The following is a 16,414-nucleotide window of genomic DNA, read 5'->3' as shown; positions in this document are numbered from 1 at the left end:
AGAGTGATTTCCTTAAGGGCACGGGGATGATAGTTTGTAGAGTGATTTCCTTAAGGGCACAGGGATGATAGTTTGTAGAGTGATTTCCTTAAGGGCACGGGGATGATAGTTTGTAGAGTGATTTCCTTAAGGGCACGGTGATGATAGTTTGTAGAGTGATTTTCTTAAGGGCACGGTGATGAAAGTTTGTAGAGTGATTTCCTTAAGGGCACGGGATGATAGTTTGTAGAGTGATTTCCTTAAGGGCACAGGGATGATAGTTTGTAGAGTGATTTCCTTAAGGGCACAGGGATGATAGTTTGTAGAGTGATTTCCTTAAGGGCACAGGGATGATAGTTTGTAGAGTGATTTCCTTAAGGGCACAGGGATGATAGTTTGTAGAGTGATTTCCTTAAGGGCACGGGGATGATAGTTTGTAGAGTGATTTCCTTAAGGGCACAGGGATGATAGTTTGTAGAGTGATTTCCTTAAGGGCACGGGGATGATAGTTTGTAGAGTGATTTCCTTAAGGGCACAGGGATGATAGTTTGTAGAGTGATTTCCTAACGGTCCATTGATGTACTTAACACTGTGTTATAGTCTCCTGCCATAATGATTTAATCATTTGTTGCCTGTAAATTCAATACATTGGTCTAAATGTTTTCAAAGAAGTATGGACCATATAGATTAATGAGTCAGTGCACCTCATGCAGTCTTGCAAAATAACTTCCATCCCTGCAACCTCACAACCCTAAGTTGGATAAATAGAGAGAAAAGCAACAGTCACCGTGATCGAGAACCCTCAAGTGTCACGCCATTGGTCTAAGCCTTCCAACCAGTTTCCTGGACATCCTGTTGTGGTTTGTCAGAGACAAAGGAAGTGTATTAGCGTAGGTATTTATATTGCATTTAACAATGAGATTAGTCCTACATTACTTCCTTTTCATTGATGCTTGATTTCACGTTGTTATTTTTTTATCCTGAAAGTCATTAAAGATTGTGAGCACAGAGTAGTGGAAAGAACTCTAACACATCTACTGTAAGTGCAGGTCTGTACGTTTATTTTGATTTATAGTATTAAAGTCACAAAAATATCATTTCAGTTTATGTTAGTGCATGTCATGTCATACTCTATGAGATAAAAAGCAACATTAATAAATAAATAATCATACATATTACTAAATACATTTCATAACAAGTATAAAAATTGTAAAAGTGAAGTTTGTGTCAGTAAATGATCTTGGCAACAAAGTCACCTTTGTCATAATGGATGTTTTAGAGTGTAAATGAAGTCACCTTTGTCATAATGGATGTTTTAGAGTGTAAATGAAGTCACCTTTGTCATAATGGATGTTTTAGAGTGTAAATGAAGTCACCTTTGTCATAATGGATGTTTTAGAGTGTCAAATAAGTCACCTTTGTCATAGTGGATGTTTTAGAGTGTAAATGCCTACAAACTAGAGTGAATTAATAGGTTAATATTTGATGGCCATCAGTATGGTAAAGATCTACTATTGAGACACATTCTTCTTCTTCTTCTTCTTCTTCTTCTGCTTTTCCTGCCTCCCCCTCTTGTTTCCCTTGTTGTGTCTGAAAAATCACATCATATTGTAAAACGTGTTGTTCTACAACGTCTTCTCAGAAATTACATTCTTGAATTGATAAACAAAGGCACATTTTCCAATTTCAATCCACTTACTGAATGTACTGAATGGAAAATCAAATTGAACCTAACCCTGGTAGTGTAGATGTAGCTCAATGTCTCCGTAATGAAACAATAGACTACAGCAGGGTTTTTAACCCTCTACTCGGGGAGCTGTTTCACTATTTTGTTGTAGCCCTGAACTAGCACATCTGATTCAGTACTATTCAAGGGCTTGATGATTGGTTGACAGATTGAATCAGGTGTGTTAACTCTTCAATAGTTCAACTACATGGAACAGCTGGGGGTCCTCGAGGAGAGGTTCTGCTGAATACAGTAGACTAGAGAGTGTGGTACTGACCTGTACTCTGTCCAGTCGCTCCAGGGGGAGTCACAGAGGGCATCCTGGGCCCTGACACACACCGTCACCTTGGCCTTGACTGACCACTGGCTGCTCTCTGTGGTGTGAACCTGGGGGAACTCAAAGGTTTAATTCATTAAGCACCAAATGGAGGAAAATGGCCTGACGCAGGGACTACATGAACTTGTCCAATAAGAAATGCTCCTTTTGGTTGCAAAACGTTTTGCTCTAATGAATTGAACTAGGGACCAGAGTGACCACCTCTATTAGTTGAAGAGTATGAGCCTATTAGTACATGGTCTGGATCTCTTGGTGTAATGGCCCTCAAAAAGCTCCGGAGACAAGGGTTAGTAGGACGTAAAGTATGTAGACAGTAGTCCTCACCTCTGTGTAGGGAGAATCACACGTGCACCCATTCTTGCACTTTCTGCCTTTGATCTCTTTGACCTGGAAGGAGAGGGGGAAGTAGGAGATAGGTCTGTTCCAGGAGACAGGATAGCTCCACTCTATAGTACTGCTGTTCACCTCCTTAATGTATACATTGTCTGGCTTCACTGGAGAGAGGGAGAGAGAGCATGTGCGTGCGAGAGAGAGAGAAAGAGAGAGAGAGATTGAGAGAGAGAGAGAGAGAGAGAGAGAGAGAGAGAGGGAGGGTGGGTGAGGGAAGGAGAGGGAGAGAGGTGGGATAGATAATATTACCCTAACTTCTACTAACACTGCACTATCAAACTAACTTTCAGTAGCACTTAAACCAACAAACTCTCAGCATATAATCTTCTGATAGGCCTACGTATATGTGCAATATATTTGTATACTGATCAAAAATATGAACGCAACATGCAACAATTTCTAAGATTTTGCTGAGTAACAATTCATATAAGGAAATCAGTCAATTGAATTAAATGTATTAGGCCCTAATCACAACCCAGGCCCATCCACGTGGTCTGCAGTTGTGAGGTAGGTTTGACGTACTGCCAAATTCTCTACTACGACAGTGGAGGCAGCTTATGCTAGACAAATGAACATTCAATTTTCTGGCAACAGCTCTTGTGGACATTCCGGCTGGCAGCATGCCAATTGCACACTTCCTCAAAACCTGAGACATCTGTGGCGTTGTGTTGTGTGAAAAAACAGCATATTTTAGAGTGGCCTTTTATTGTCCCCCAGCACAAGGTGCACCTGTGTAATGCCCATGCTGTTTAATAAGCTTCCTGATATGCCACACCTGTCAGGTGGATGGATTATTTTGGCGAAGGACAAATGCTCACCAGTAGGGATGTAAACAAATTTGTGAACAGAATTTGAGAGAAATACGTTTTTTGTGCATCTGGAAAATTTCAGGGATTTTTACACTTCACATGTTGCGTTTATATTTTTATTCAGTGTATATAGAGGCGGTGACGAAGACTTTAGTAGTGCGTCTCTGCACTAGTGCTCTACAAACTCCTGCCATTTTAGAGAGCTTTGTTTCTGCATTCTAAATGTTTGCTACGGGATAGACAGGTTTACCAGCTCCAAAGCTTTTTATTTTCAGAGACAACTTACATTGTGAAGTTTGTAAATATAATTGTTTAATTAGTTGGTAAATATAGTGAAGTGCACACCTAGACCATTATTGTCACCTTTAAGTAGCCTAAAATCACAACTTGTGCACCTGACCCTGCCAGCCTCTTGCAGCATGTCTGCCCTTATGACTGCAACAAGGTCCCCTTTTAACACTCACCTATCTCTGATAAGTAGAAGTGTTGTGTGTGTGTGTGTCTCTCTCTCTGTGTGTGTGTCCTCACCTATGTCTGATAAGTAGAAGTGTTGTGTGTGTGTGTGTCTCTCTCTCTGTGTGTGTGTGTCCTCACCTATCTCTGATAAGTAGAAGTGTTGTGTGTGTGTGTGTCTCTCTCTCTGTGTGTGTGTCCTCACCTATGTCTGATAAGTAGAAGTGTTGTGTGTGTGTGTCTCTGTGTGTGTGTGTCTCTGTGTGTGTGTGTGTCTCTGTGTGTGTGTGTCCTCACCTATGTCTGATAAGTAGAAGTGTTGTGTGTGTGTGTGTGTGTCTCTGTGTGTGTGTGTCCTCACCTATGTCTGATAAGTAGAAGTGTTGTGTGTGTGTGTGTGTGTGTGTCTCTGTGTGTGTGTGTCCTCACCTATGTCTGATACGTAGAAGTGTTGTGTGTGTGTGTGTGTGTGTCCTCACCTATGTCTGATAAGTAGAAGTGTTGTGTGTGTGTGTGTGTGTCTCTGTGTGTGTGTGTCCTCACCTATGTCTGATACGTAGAAGTGTTGTGTGTGTGTGTGTGTGTCTCTGTGTGTGTGTGTCCTCACCTATGTCTGATACGTAGAAGTGTTGTGTGTGTGTGTGTGTGTCTCTGTGTGTGTGTGTCCTCACCTATGTCTGATACGTAGAAGTGTTGTGTGTGTGTGTGTGTGTGTGTCCTCACCTATGTCTGATACGTAGAAGTGTTGTGTGTGTGTGTGTGTGTGTCTCTGTGTGTGTGTGTCCTCACCTATGTCTGATACGTAGAAGTGTTGTGTGTTGTGTGTGTGTCTCTGTGTGTGTGTGTCCTCACCTATGTCTGATACGTAGAAGTGTTGTGTGTGTGTGTCTCTGTGTGTGTGTGTCCTCACCTATGTCTGATAAGTAGAAGTGTTGTGTGTGTGTCTCTGTGTGTGTGTCTCTGTGTGTGTGTGTCCTCACCTATGTCTGATAAGTAGAAGTGTTGTGTGTGTGTCTCTGTGTGTGTGTCTCTGTGTGTGTGTGTCCTCACCTATGTCTGATAAGTAGAAGTGTTGTGTGTGTGTCTCTGTGTGTGTGTCTCTGTGTGTGTGTGTCCTCACCTATGTCTGATAAGTAGAAGTGTTGTGTGTGTGTCTCTGTGTGTGTGTGTCCTCACCTATGTCTGATAAGTAGAAGTGTTGTGTGTGTGTCTCTGTGTGTGTGTCTCTGTGTGTGTGTGTCCTCACCTATGTCTGATAAGTAGAAGTGTTGTGTGTGTGTGTGTGTGTGTGTGTGTCTCTGTGTGTGTGTGTGTGTGTGTCCTCACCTATGTCTGATACGTAGAAGTGTTGTGTGTGTGTGTGTGTGTGTGTGTCTCTGTGTGTGTGTGTGTGTCCTCACCTATCTCTGATATGTAGAAGCGTTTGGAGTATTCCTCCAGCAGGTAGTTAGTCCTCATGTAGATGGTCAGGGTGATCCGGTCAGTCTCCTCAGCATAGGGACAATACTGTCTGTCCACACAGGACACCCCCAGTCCACTACTGTTCACAGAACACATGATGTCACTCTGGCCAGACAAAGAGGAACATGTCCACTGCTGTCCACTGGCGTCCACAGAACAGCTGATGTTCTCCGCATCGGACAGGCCACTATAGAAAAGACAATAAATGGATGAATAAAAGTAGAGTAACATTGCAGTAGTCCATTCAGTAATATTTGACATTGCAGTAGTCCATTCAGTAATATTTGACATTGCAGTAGTCCATTCAGTCATATTTGACATTGCAGTAGTCCATTCAGTAATATTTGACATTGCAGTAGTCCATTCAGTAATATTTCACTTGAAGTCAAGTCAATACTGTAAGTTATTATGCACATGTTATAGGCTATACAGCACTATAGCACTATACAATAGTCACATGTTATAGGCTATACAGCACTATAGCACTATACAATAGTCACATGTTATAGGCTATACAGCACTATAGCACTATACAATAGTCACATGTTATAGGCTATACAGCACTATAGCACTATACAATAGTCACATGTTATAGGCTATACAGCACTATAGCACTATAGCACTATACAATAGTCACATGTTATAGGCTATACAGCACTATAGCACTATACAACAGTCAGACCCATAGAATGTTTACACTCTTGGAAAAAAGGGTTCCAAACGGGTTCTGTGAGGAGGGAGAGGGTTCTACCAAGAACCACTTCAATCAGAAGAACCCTTTTTGGAAGACAGGACTTCTTTGTAAGACAAAGGGTTCTACCTAGACCATTTAACATCCTAAGAACCATTTTTGTAAGAAAGGATTTCTTGATGATTCTTCAGAAGGCAGGAATGATTCTACATAGAACCATATATAATATTTCCCTGCATGCTCTCTTGCAGGGAGAGAATTATTAATATTTTTTTGTATTGACACCCTTTTCGCCTCAATTTCGATCTTGTCTCATTGCCGCAAGTCCGCAACGGGCTCGGGAGGCGACAGTCAAGTCATGCGTCCTCCGAAACATGAAGCATCAAACCAAGCTTCTTAACAGCCACCCGCTTAACCCGGAAGCTGCACCAATGTGTCGGGGGAAACACAGTTCAACTGGCGACCGAGGTCGGCTTGCAGGCGCCCGGCCCGCCACAAGGAGTCGCTACAATTTAATAATACATTTATAAAGGCCGGTGGAACCATTCATAAAGGGTTCTAGGAAGAACCCTTCATAGATAAAAGGGTTATCGGTAGAACCCATTACAGACGGTTCTTGGCAGAACCCTGTTGGGGAATAATCAGAATTGGCTGGTAACATAGGTAAGAGGTTTTATATTCATCATATGTTTGTAAGTTACTTCTCATCAGAATGTTATTTTTGTATAATACTGTGGCGGGGTTGCAGTATCTGTTCTATGTCAAGACTAAGTTGCTTGGGCCGGAGAGAGGGGAGAGGTCAAGCGTGTATCTCTTGGCTCCACAATGTCTGTGTGCCAGTCAGTGTGTCTCTGTGATCTTGTCAAGATAGGATGGATTTGATATATGCCTGTTGATATGGAGGATTTGTTTATGGTTCTGAGTTTGAGAAAAGAGCATAGTTTAGGAGACAAAGCTGAATGATAAATCATGCCTATGCTGTCTGGCTATGTGTGTCTTTGCTATAAAGGATCTCAGTAACAATGTGTGAGGGACTCTCAGAGAATTCATTGATAGACACTGAATTGATCTGAGAGTCACAGGGTTGTGATAGAGCTCATATAATTAAAGATGGACTTTGTGATAACTAACTCTGACTTGTGTGTGGTTTGCTCTCATGATTTGGTAAATAGAGGAAATTTCCACGAAAACCCTTCAGAGGGTTCTAGGTAGAACCATAGTATATTATACAGGGTGTTCTCTACATAGAGGGTTTTAGATAGAAACCTCTGCAAAGGGTTCTATCCAGAACCAAAAATGGTTCAAATTGAAGAACCCTGCATGGTTCTACTTCTACTTTCTAATAGTGTAGTAGTAATACATAGAAAAGGTTGGTGGTGATAGTACCGTGCCACTTTGACAAACATAACAGTCCCAAAACGTGTAGGGGTGAATTCCCAGGAGCAATGGAACTCTCCTTGGTAGTTCCGTGTTGAACATTTCATAAAGCCTTAGAATAGAAACAAACAAACAGAAGAGAGACAGAAGATGTCATGTTAGAATTGGATAATGAATGGAAAAACAATATTTTACTTGATTTCGGATGAGACAGACATCCTGTATACCTGTTCTGGTGGATCCTTCTAGAATGCGTTTCTCTTCGTCCAAGTGTTTGACCAGCACCGTAGTATTCTTCAGGAGGGTTTTATCCAGGCTGTGACATGTAAAGATCCCCCCTCCAGTTCTCTCTTCCAGGTTGACAAGGAAGCTGTTCCCCTTCTTCTTCTCCTCTCCACCCATCATCCATAGGATCTCCTCATCCTCCTCTCCATCTCTCCGCCACACCCAGTCATTGTCTCTCCTCCAACCCTCCTCCTCTCGGTTGAAGGAACCCAGGCAGGTTAGAGGATGCTGAACCAGTGAGCCGTCTACATTCACCACAACAACTGGTGACAACACACACTTCAATCAACACCAACATATAGAGTCAGGTCAAACATTATTGCCACGCTTGATAAAGATGAGCAAAAAATACTGTTTAAAAATATATAATAAAAATACTGTATAAAATATATCATAAAAATACTGAACTATATTGTATGCTCAAATTCTTTTGAGAATCATATTATTTTATACTAATACAATTGCTCAGAGATCTTGTGTAACAAGCATAATTTTTTTTATTTTTAAGATTGTTAAAAATGATTGGGAACCCTGTTGTCAATAGCTTTCAATACCTCCCCTTTCGAGGATAATGGCACTGAGCCTCTTTCTAAATTGACCACAAAATCAAGACTTTGCAATGGCCTTCTCGGTCATCTGACTTGAACCCCATCAGAAACCTGTGGTTTGAATTGAAGAGGCCAGCCCATAAGAGCAGACAAAGATATCAAGGATCTGGACAGGTTCTGTATGGAGGAATGGAAAGATCTAGTATCCTTTCCAATGTGTTTTCCAATCTCAAAACATTTTAGAAAAAAGCTCAGTGCCCGTTAGTTATCCTGTTAAAAACACGGGGGTCAATAATTTTGATCAATAGCTTTTTGAGAGAAAAAAATCATATTTGTTGAACAAAATCTCTTTCTCTGACTAATTGTATTGGTATAAAATAATATAATTATTTCATCTGTTTGAGCGTACAAGATACAGTAGTTCAGCATTTGTATTATGTATTTTATACATTATTTTTTGCTCATCTTTTTCAAGGGTGCCAATAATTTGGGATCTGACTGTAGCTCATCAACACAAACATATAAAGCACCTCAACTGTATATAGACTTATAATGAACTGACATACACATAGCTTTACACTCAGGACTGGCAAAACCAAAATAGAACTACAGTAAGTGATCTTTATAGACAGAGCCTTCAGAAGTATTAACACCCCTTGACTTTTTCCACATTTTGTCGTGTTACAGTCTGAATTTAAAACGGATTAAATTGAGATTTTGTGTAACTGGCCTACACACAATACCCTATAATATAAAAGTAGAATTTTGTTTTTAGAACATTTTACAACTTAATTAAAATTAAAAAGCTGAAATGTCTTGGGTCAATAAGTATTCAATCCCTTTGTTATGGCAAGCCTAAATAAAGAAACGGAAGTGAGCTAAGCACAGGCAAAATACTAGCGGAAAACCTGATTCATTCTGCTTTTCAAAAGACACTGGGTGACAAATTGACCTTTCAGCAGGAGTTTGCTTACCAAGATTATATTGAATGTTCCTGAGTGGCCTAGTTACAGTTTTGAATTAAATCAGCTTGAAAATCTATGGAAAGATTTGAAAATGGCTGTCTAACAGTGATCAACAACCAACTTGACAGAGCTTGAAGAATTCTTTACGGAATAATGTGCAAATATTGTACAATCCAGGTGTGCAAAACTCTTAGAGACTTACCTAGAAAAACTCACATCTGTAATCCTTTCCAAAGGTGATTATAACAAGTATTGACTCAAGTTGTGAATACTTATGTGTAATATGTGGTATTGTGTGTGGAATCAGTCAAGGGGTATCTATACTTTCTGAAAGCACTATACCAGAGTGGAAACACATATACGTCGCTTAATAATGAGATGACAACATACTGACAAGTGTACAGGCTGACATTATTGTGACAAACTGTACTGATCTAAGAGATGACAGTAATATACATGTACTGATCAGAGATGATGATTTCCTACCATTGGGTAGAAGATTCCAGCTGCTCTGAGTGAACTTGGGGCTTTGGCTTTTTGCCCAGTGTAGGATTAGAATGCCTAGTAAAGTAGGCAGGATGCTTAGTAAAGTAAACCTCATCTACGTGGGAGACAGAGTATGAGGCAGGGAGAGAGTGAGAGAGAGAGAGAGAATCATGTTTAGTCAAATCAATTTAAATATAAAAATCTAAGATTCTACCCATGCAAGTGTTCATAATGAATAGAATATGATGTACAAAATGAATAATCGATCTGCATAATACATTCATAGGCCAACAAGTTAATTTAAACGTAAATTGTTCATACCTTTAGACAGCAATCAAACATCTTCTGATCAACACGTCCTCTGAATAACGCTGAAGTCTCAACAGTGGCTTTTTAATATGTGTCAATGACAATGACATTTACCATCCAATAGAATTCCCCCGTTGAGAAAAGTACAGACAGACAGAACGAGGAACTCAACCACTTTCTAATCGAACATAAATAAGGCATGGTCATAGAGGACTGTTCAGGTATGGCCATAGAGGACTGTTCAGGCATGGCCATAGAGGACTGTTCAGGCATGGTCATAGAGGACTGTTCAGGCATGGCCATAGAGGACTGTTCAGGCATGGCCATAGAGGACTGTTCAGGCATGGCCATAGAGGACTGTTCAGGCATGGCCATAGAGGACTGTTCAGGCATGGTCATAGAGGACTGTTCAGGCATGGCCATAGAGGACTGTTCAGGCATGGTCATAGAGGACTGTTCAGGCATGGCCATAGAGGACTGTTCAGGCATGGCCATAGAGGACTGTTCAGGCATGGTCATAGAGGACTGTTCAGGCATGGTCATAGAGGACTGTTCAGGCATGGCCATAGAGGACTGTTCAGGCATGGTCATAGAGGACTGTTCAGGCATGGCCATAGAGGACTGTTCAGGCATGGTCATAGGGGACTGTTCAGGCATGGCCATGGACTGTTCCATAGAGGACTGTTCAGGCATGGTCATAGAGGACTGTTCAGGCATGGCCATAGAGGACTGTTCAGGCATGGTCATAGAGGACTGTTCAGGCATGGCCATAGAGGACTGTTCAGGCATGGCCATAGAGGACTGTTCAGGCATGGTCATAGAGGACTGTTCAGGCATGGCCATAGAGGACTGTTCAGGCATGGCCATAGAGGACTGTTCAGGCATGGTCATAGAGGACTGTTCAGGCATGGTCATAGAGGACTGTTCAGGCATGGCCATAGAGGACTGTTCAGGCATGGTCATAGAGGACTGTTCAGGCATGGCCATAGAGGACTGTTCAGGCATGGCCATAGAGGACTGTTCAGGCATGGTCATAGAGGACTGTTCAGGCATGGTCATAGAGGACTGTTCAGGCATGGTCATAGAGGACTGTTCAGGCATGGTCATAGAGGACTGTTCAGGCATGGTCATAGAGGACTGTTCAGGCATGGCCATAGAGGACTGTTCAGGCATGGTCATAGAGGACTGTTCAGGCATGGTCATAGAGGACTGTTCAGGCATGGTCATAGAGGACTGTTCAGGCATGGCCATAGAGGACTGTTCAGGCATGGCCATAGAGGACTGTTCAGGCATGGTCATAGAGGACTGTTCAGGCATGGTCATAGAGGACTGTTCAGGCATGGCCATAGAGGACTGTTCAGGCATGGTCATAGAGGACTGTTCAGGCATGGTCATAGAGGACTGTTCAGGCATGGCCATAGAGGACTGTTCAGGCATGGTAATAGAGGACTGTTCAGGCATGGCCATAGAGGACTGTTCAGGCATGGTCATAGAGGACTGTTCAGGCATGGTCATAGAGGACTGTTCAGGCATGGCCATAGAGGACTGTTCAGGCATGGCCATAGAGGACTGTTCAGGCATGGTCATAGAGGACTGTTCAGGCATGGTCATAGAGGACTGTTCAGGCATGGCCATAGAGGACTGTTCAGGCATGGTCATAGAGGACTGTTCAGGCATGGCCATAGAGGACTGTTCAGGCATGGCCATAGAGAACTGTTCAGGCATGGCCATAGAGGACTGTTCAGGCATGGCCATAGAGGACTGTTCAGGCATGGTCATAGAGGACTGTTCAGGCATGGTCATAGAGGACTGTTCAGGCATGGTCATAGAGGACTGTTCAGGCATGGTCATAGAGGACTGTTCAGGCATGGCCATAGAGGACTGTTCAGGCATGGCCATAGAGGACTGTTCAGGCATGGTCATAGAGGACTGTTCAGGCATGGTCATAGAGGACTGTTCAGGCATGGCCATAGAGGACTGTTCAGGCATGGTCATAGAGGACTGTTCAGGCATGGTCATAGAGGACTGTTCAGGCATGCCATAGAGGACTGTTCAGGCATGGTAATAGAGGACTGTTCAGGCATGGCCATAGAGGACTGTTCAGGCATGGTCATAGAGGACTGTTCAGGCATGGTCATAGAGGACTGTTCAGGCATGGCCATAGAGGACTGTTCAGGCATGGCCATAGAGGACTGTTCAGGCATGGTCATAGAGGACTGTTCAGGCATGGTCATAGGACTGTTCAGGCATGGCCATAGAGGACTGTTCAGGCATGGTCATAGAGGACTGTTCAGGCATGGCCATAGAGGACTGTTCAGGCATGGCCATAGAGAACTGTTCAGGCATGGCCATAGAGGACTGTTCAGGCATGGCCATAGAGGACTGTTCAGGCATGGCCATAGAGGACTGTTCAGGCATGGCCATAGAGGACTGTTCAGGCATGGCCATAGAGGACTGTTCAGGCATGGTCATAGAGGACTGTTCAGGCATGGCCATAGAGGACTGTTCAGGCATGGTCATAGAGGACTGTTCAGGCATGGCCATAGATGACTGTTCAGGCATGGTCATAGAGAACTGTTCAGGCATGGTCATAGAGAACTGTTCAGGCATGGTCATAGAGGACTGTTCAGGCATGGCCAAAGAGGACTGTTCAGGCATGGCCATAGAGGACTGTTCAGGCATGGCCATAGATGACTGTTCAGGCATGGTCATAGAGAACTGTTCAGGCATGGCCATAGAGGACTGTTCAGGCATGGCCATAGAGGACTGTTCAGGCATGGCCATAGAGGACTGTTCAGGCATGGCCATAGAGGACTGTTCAGGCATGGCCATAGAGGACGGTTCAGACATGGCCATAGAGGACTGTTCAGGCATGGCCATTGAGGACTGTTCAGGCATGGCCATAGAGGACTGTTCAGGCATGGTCATAGAGGACTGTTCAGGCATGGCCATAGAGGACTGTTCAGGCATGGCCATAGAGGACTGTTCAGGCATGGCCAATAGAGGACTGTTCAGGCATGGCCATAGAGGACTGTTCAGGCATGGTCATAGAGGACTGTTCAGGCATGGTCATAGAGGACTGTTTAGGCATGGTCATAGAGGACTGTTCAGGCATGGCCATAGAGGACTGTTCAGGCATGGTCATAGAGGACTGTTCAGGCATGGCCATAGAGGACTGTTCAGGCATGGCCATAGAGGACTGTTCAGGCATGGTCATAGAGGACTGTTCAGGCATGGTCATAGGGGACTGTTCAGGCATGGCCATAGAGGACTGTTCAGGCATCGTCATAGGGGACTGTTCAGGCATGGCCATAGAGGACTGTTCAGGCATGGTCATAGAGGACTGTTCAGGCATGGTCATAGGGGACTGTTCAGGCATGGCCATAGAGGACTGTTCAGGCATCGTCATAGGGGACTGTTCAGGCATGGTCATAGGGGACTGTTCAGGCATGGCCATAGAGGACTGTTCAGGCATCGTCATAGAGGACTGTTCAGGCATGGTCATAGGGGACTGTTCAGGCATGGCCATAGAGGACTGTTCAGGCATGGTCATAGAGGACTGTTCAGGCATGGTCATAGGGGACTGTTCAGGCATGGTCATAGGGGACTGTTCAGGCATGGCCATAGAGGACTGTTCAGGCATGGCCATAGAGGACTGTTCAGGCATGGCCATAGAGGACTGTTCAGGCATGGTCATAGAGGACTGTTCAGGCATGGCCATAGAGGACTGTTCAGGCATGGCCATAGAGGACTGTTCAGGCATGGCCATAGAGGACTGTTCAGGCATGGCCATAGAGGACTGTTCAGGCATGGCCATAGAGGACTGTTCAGGCATGGCCATAGAGGACTGTTCAGGCATGGCCATAGAGGACTGTTCAGGCATGGTCATAGAGGACTGTTCAGGCATGGTCATAGGGGACTGTTCAGGCATGGTCATAGGGGACTGTTCAGGCATGGCCATAGAGGACTGTTCAGGCATGGCCATAGAGGACTGTTCAGGCATGGCCATAGAGGACTGTTCAGGCATCGTCATAGGGGACTGTTCAGGCATGGCCATAGAGGACTGTTCAGGCATGGCCATAGAGGACTGTTCAGGCATCGTCATAGGGGACTGTTCAGGCATGGCCATAGAGGACTGTTCAGGCATCGTCATAGGGGACTGTTCAGGCATGGTCATAGAGGACTGTTCAGGCATCGTCATAGGGGACTGTTCAGGCATGGCCATAGAGGACTGTTCAGGCATGGCCATAGAGGACTGTTCAGGCATGGTCATAGAGGACTGTTCAGGCATGGTCATAGAGGACTGTTCAGGCATCGTCATAGGGGACTGTTCAGGCATCGTCATAGGGGACTGTTCAGGCATGGCCTAGCTTTATTTTTCTTACTTCCATATGCTGCGTACACATCCCAAGACTTTCATGTATTCTTTGAAAGGTTTTTTATTAGTTGCCAACAGTATTTCTTAATATAATCTGGATCTTGTAGCCTCAACCATCCCCTTTCAAAATCAATCTCTTCACTTTGATTGCAATTATTATCCTTCTTATCCATAACGTTATAAATGTAAACACGGTATGTAATTGCACAGTAAACAGCAGTGAAATGAAAATGGTTTCATACAAGCCTTTACTAGTTTTATGTTACTATTCTGCAATACTTGGGCAATGGGCTACAGATGATGTGATCGAGTAGGGACTGAGGAAACGCAGGTGAGCGAGAAACACGTCTTTTGCTTTCACTTCCTTTGAGACGTGTTTGTCTGTGATGATGGACCTTTGCAGGTATGTGAAAGGTAGTGCGGTAATGAGGTAATGTAGCTAATATTGGAATTCCCTGACAGTGTGCAGAACAGTTTTAGACCTATGAATTAGTCAAGTGAATTACTGTCTTTTCAGTGTAGTGACATAAATGCACAGGTTTTATGGAAAAGACTGGTTAGTTGTCATATACTGTCAACATAGTATGTAATGATCACTCAATTAAAACGCTACTAAATTAGTTAGAATGTAGAATCTGTAAAAGAACACGCATGGTGAACAATTGTGATGTCAGTGTCAGGTACAGCTGAGAAGGACAGCCGTTCTGCAGTGGTCAGTCAGTGTCAGGTAGAGCTGAGTAGGACAGCAGTTCTGCAGTGGTCAGTCAGTGTCAGGTAGAGCTGAGTAGGACAGCAGTTCTGCAGTGGTCAGTCAGTGTCAGGTAGAGCTGAGAAGGACAGCCGTTCTGCAGTAGTCAGTGTCAGGTACAGCTGAGTAGGACAGCAGTTCTGCAGTGGTCAGTCAGTGTCAGGTAGAGCTGAGAAGGACAGCCGTTCTGCAGTGGTCAGTCAGTGTCAGTTAGAGCTGAGTAGGACAGCAGTTCTGCAGTGGTCAGTCAGTGTCAGGTAGAGCTGAGTAGGACAGCAGTTCTGCAGTGGTCAGTCAGTGTCAGGTAGAGCTGAGTAGGACAGCAGTTCTGCAGTGGTCAGTCAGTGTCAGGTAGAGCTGAGTAGGACAGCAGTTCTGCAGTGGTCAGTCAGTGAGCCAAGATGAAGCTAAAGAAAGGAGCTGTTTTACAGTTTTTTTCAGTTGCTACAAAGCATTGGTCAACTGAAGCCACTTTTTCAAAACCCTTCACACAGTCTGCATTACCAACATGCATCTTGGCCAAACAGTTAATCTCACCTCCAAAACTCACTCAAACCACCAAAACAATTCATACATGTTTCAAAATAAGCTTGTTTGACCATAACACAATTCTCACTCAGAAAGCATACATTATCTCTCATAACACACTGACCTATAGGGAACATTACATAAATTATGAACTTTTCACAAATCAGTATTTCATTATAGAAAAATAATAACACCTTTTCACTTTATTGACTGTACTAAAGTATATGTAACAAGAATGAACCAGAACTGCAGCAATTTGCTTCAATAGGCTTTTTTTCCCTATACTTTGCATATAGTAATTTAAATAAAAAGTTGCAACAAAAAGATAATTCCTGAAATTCCAGGGCTACAATAAAAATTACAAAAAAAACATCGACAACATGTATAGTATAACACTCATACTGTACAGTACTGTGAGGGTTCTAGTTCTCATCAACATGTATAGTATAACACTCATACTGTACAGTACTGTGAGGGTTCTAGTTCTCATCAACATGTATAGTATAACACTCATACTGTACAGTACTGTGAGGGTTCTAGTTCTCATCAACATGTATAGTAGAACACTCATACTGTACAGTACTGTGAGGGTTCTAGTTCTCATCAACATGTATAGTAGAACACTCATACTGTACAGTACTGTGAGGGTTCTAGTTCTCATCAACATGTATAGTAGAACACTCATACTGTACAGTACTGTGAGGGTTCTAGTTCTCATAAACATATATAATATAACACTCATACTGTACAGTACTGTGAGGGTTCTAGTTCTCATCAACATGTATAGTAGAACACTCATACTGTACAGTACTGTGAGGGTTCTAGTTCTCATCAACATGTATAATATAACACTCATACTGTACAGTACTGTGAGGGTTCTAGTTCTCATCAACATGTATAGTATAAACACTCATACTGTACAGTACTGTGAAGGTTCTAATTCT

At 43.2% G+C, this 16,414-nt stretch overlaps 1 protein-coding gene across 2 annotated transcripts; it reads right to left on the bottom strand.

The window, feature by feature from the left end:
- Positions 1-1,031: 1,031 nt before the first annotated feature.
- LOC112235243 (interleukin-12 subunit beta-like) lies at positions 1,032-9,919 on the bottom strand. 2 transcript variants are annotated; one of them, XR_006083985.1, is made up of 9 exons: positions 9,829-9,919; positions 9,508-9,622; positions 7,451-7,771; positions 7,233-7,335; positions 5,095-5,342; positions 2,367-2,536; positions 1,983-2,092; positions 1,276-1,569; positions 1,032-1,235 (listed from the first exon to the last, which is right to left on the bottom strand). XR_006083985.1 is itself a non-coding variant. In XM_042326270.1 (8 exons), exons 1-8 carry the CDS (start codon positions 9,847-9,849, stop codon positions 1,491-1,493), a joined length of 1,167 nt encoding a protein of 388 aa, XP_042182204.1. In that variant the 5' UTR covers positions 9,850-9,919; the 3' UTR covers positions 1,032-1,490. The 2 variants fall into 2 exon arrangements, 1 of the variants encoding a protein (XP_042182204.1); XM_042326270.1 differs by having other exon boundaries at positions 1,032-1,569.
- Positions 9,920-16,414: the final 6,495 nt, after the last annotated feature.

The sequence above is a fragment of the Oncorhynchus tshawytscha genome, linkage group LG08 (assembly GCF_018296145.1).
Source record: "Oncorhynchus tshawytscha isolate Ot180627B linkage group LG08, Otsh_v2.0, whole genome shotgun sequence".
NCBI classification, from domain to species: domain Eukaryota; kingdom Metazoa; phylum Chordata; class Actinopteri; order Salmoniformes; family Salmonidae; genus Oncorhynchus; species Oncorhynchus tshawytscha.
This window is presented reverse-complemented; position numbering and strand designations above follow the sequence as displayed.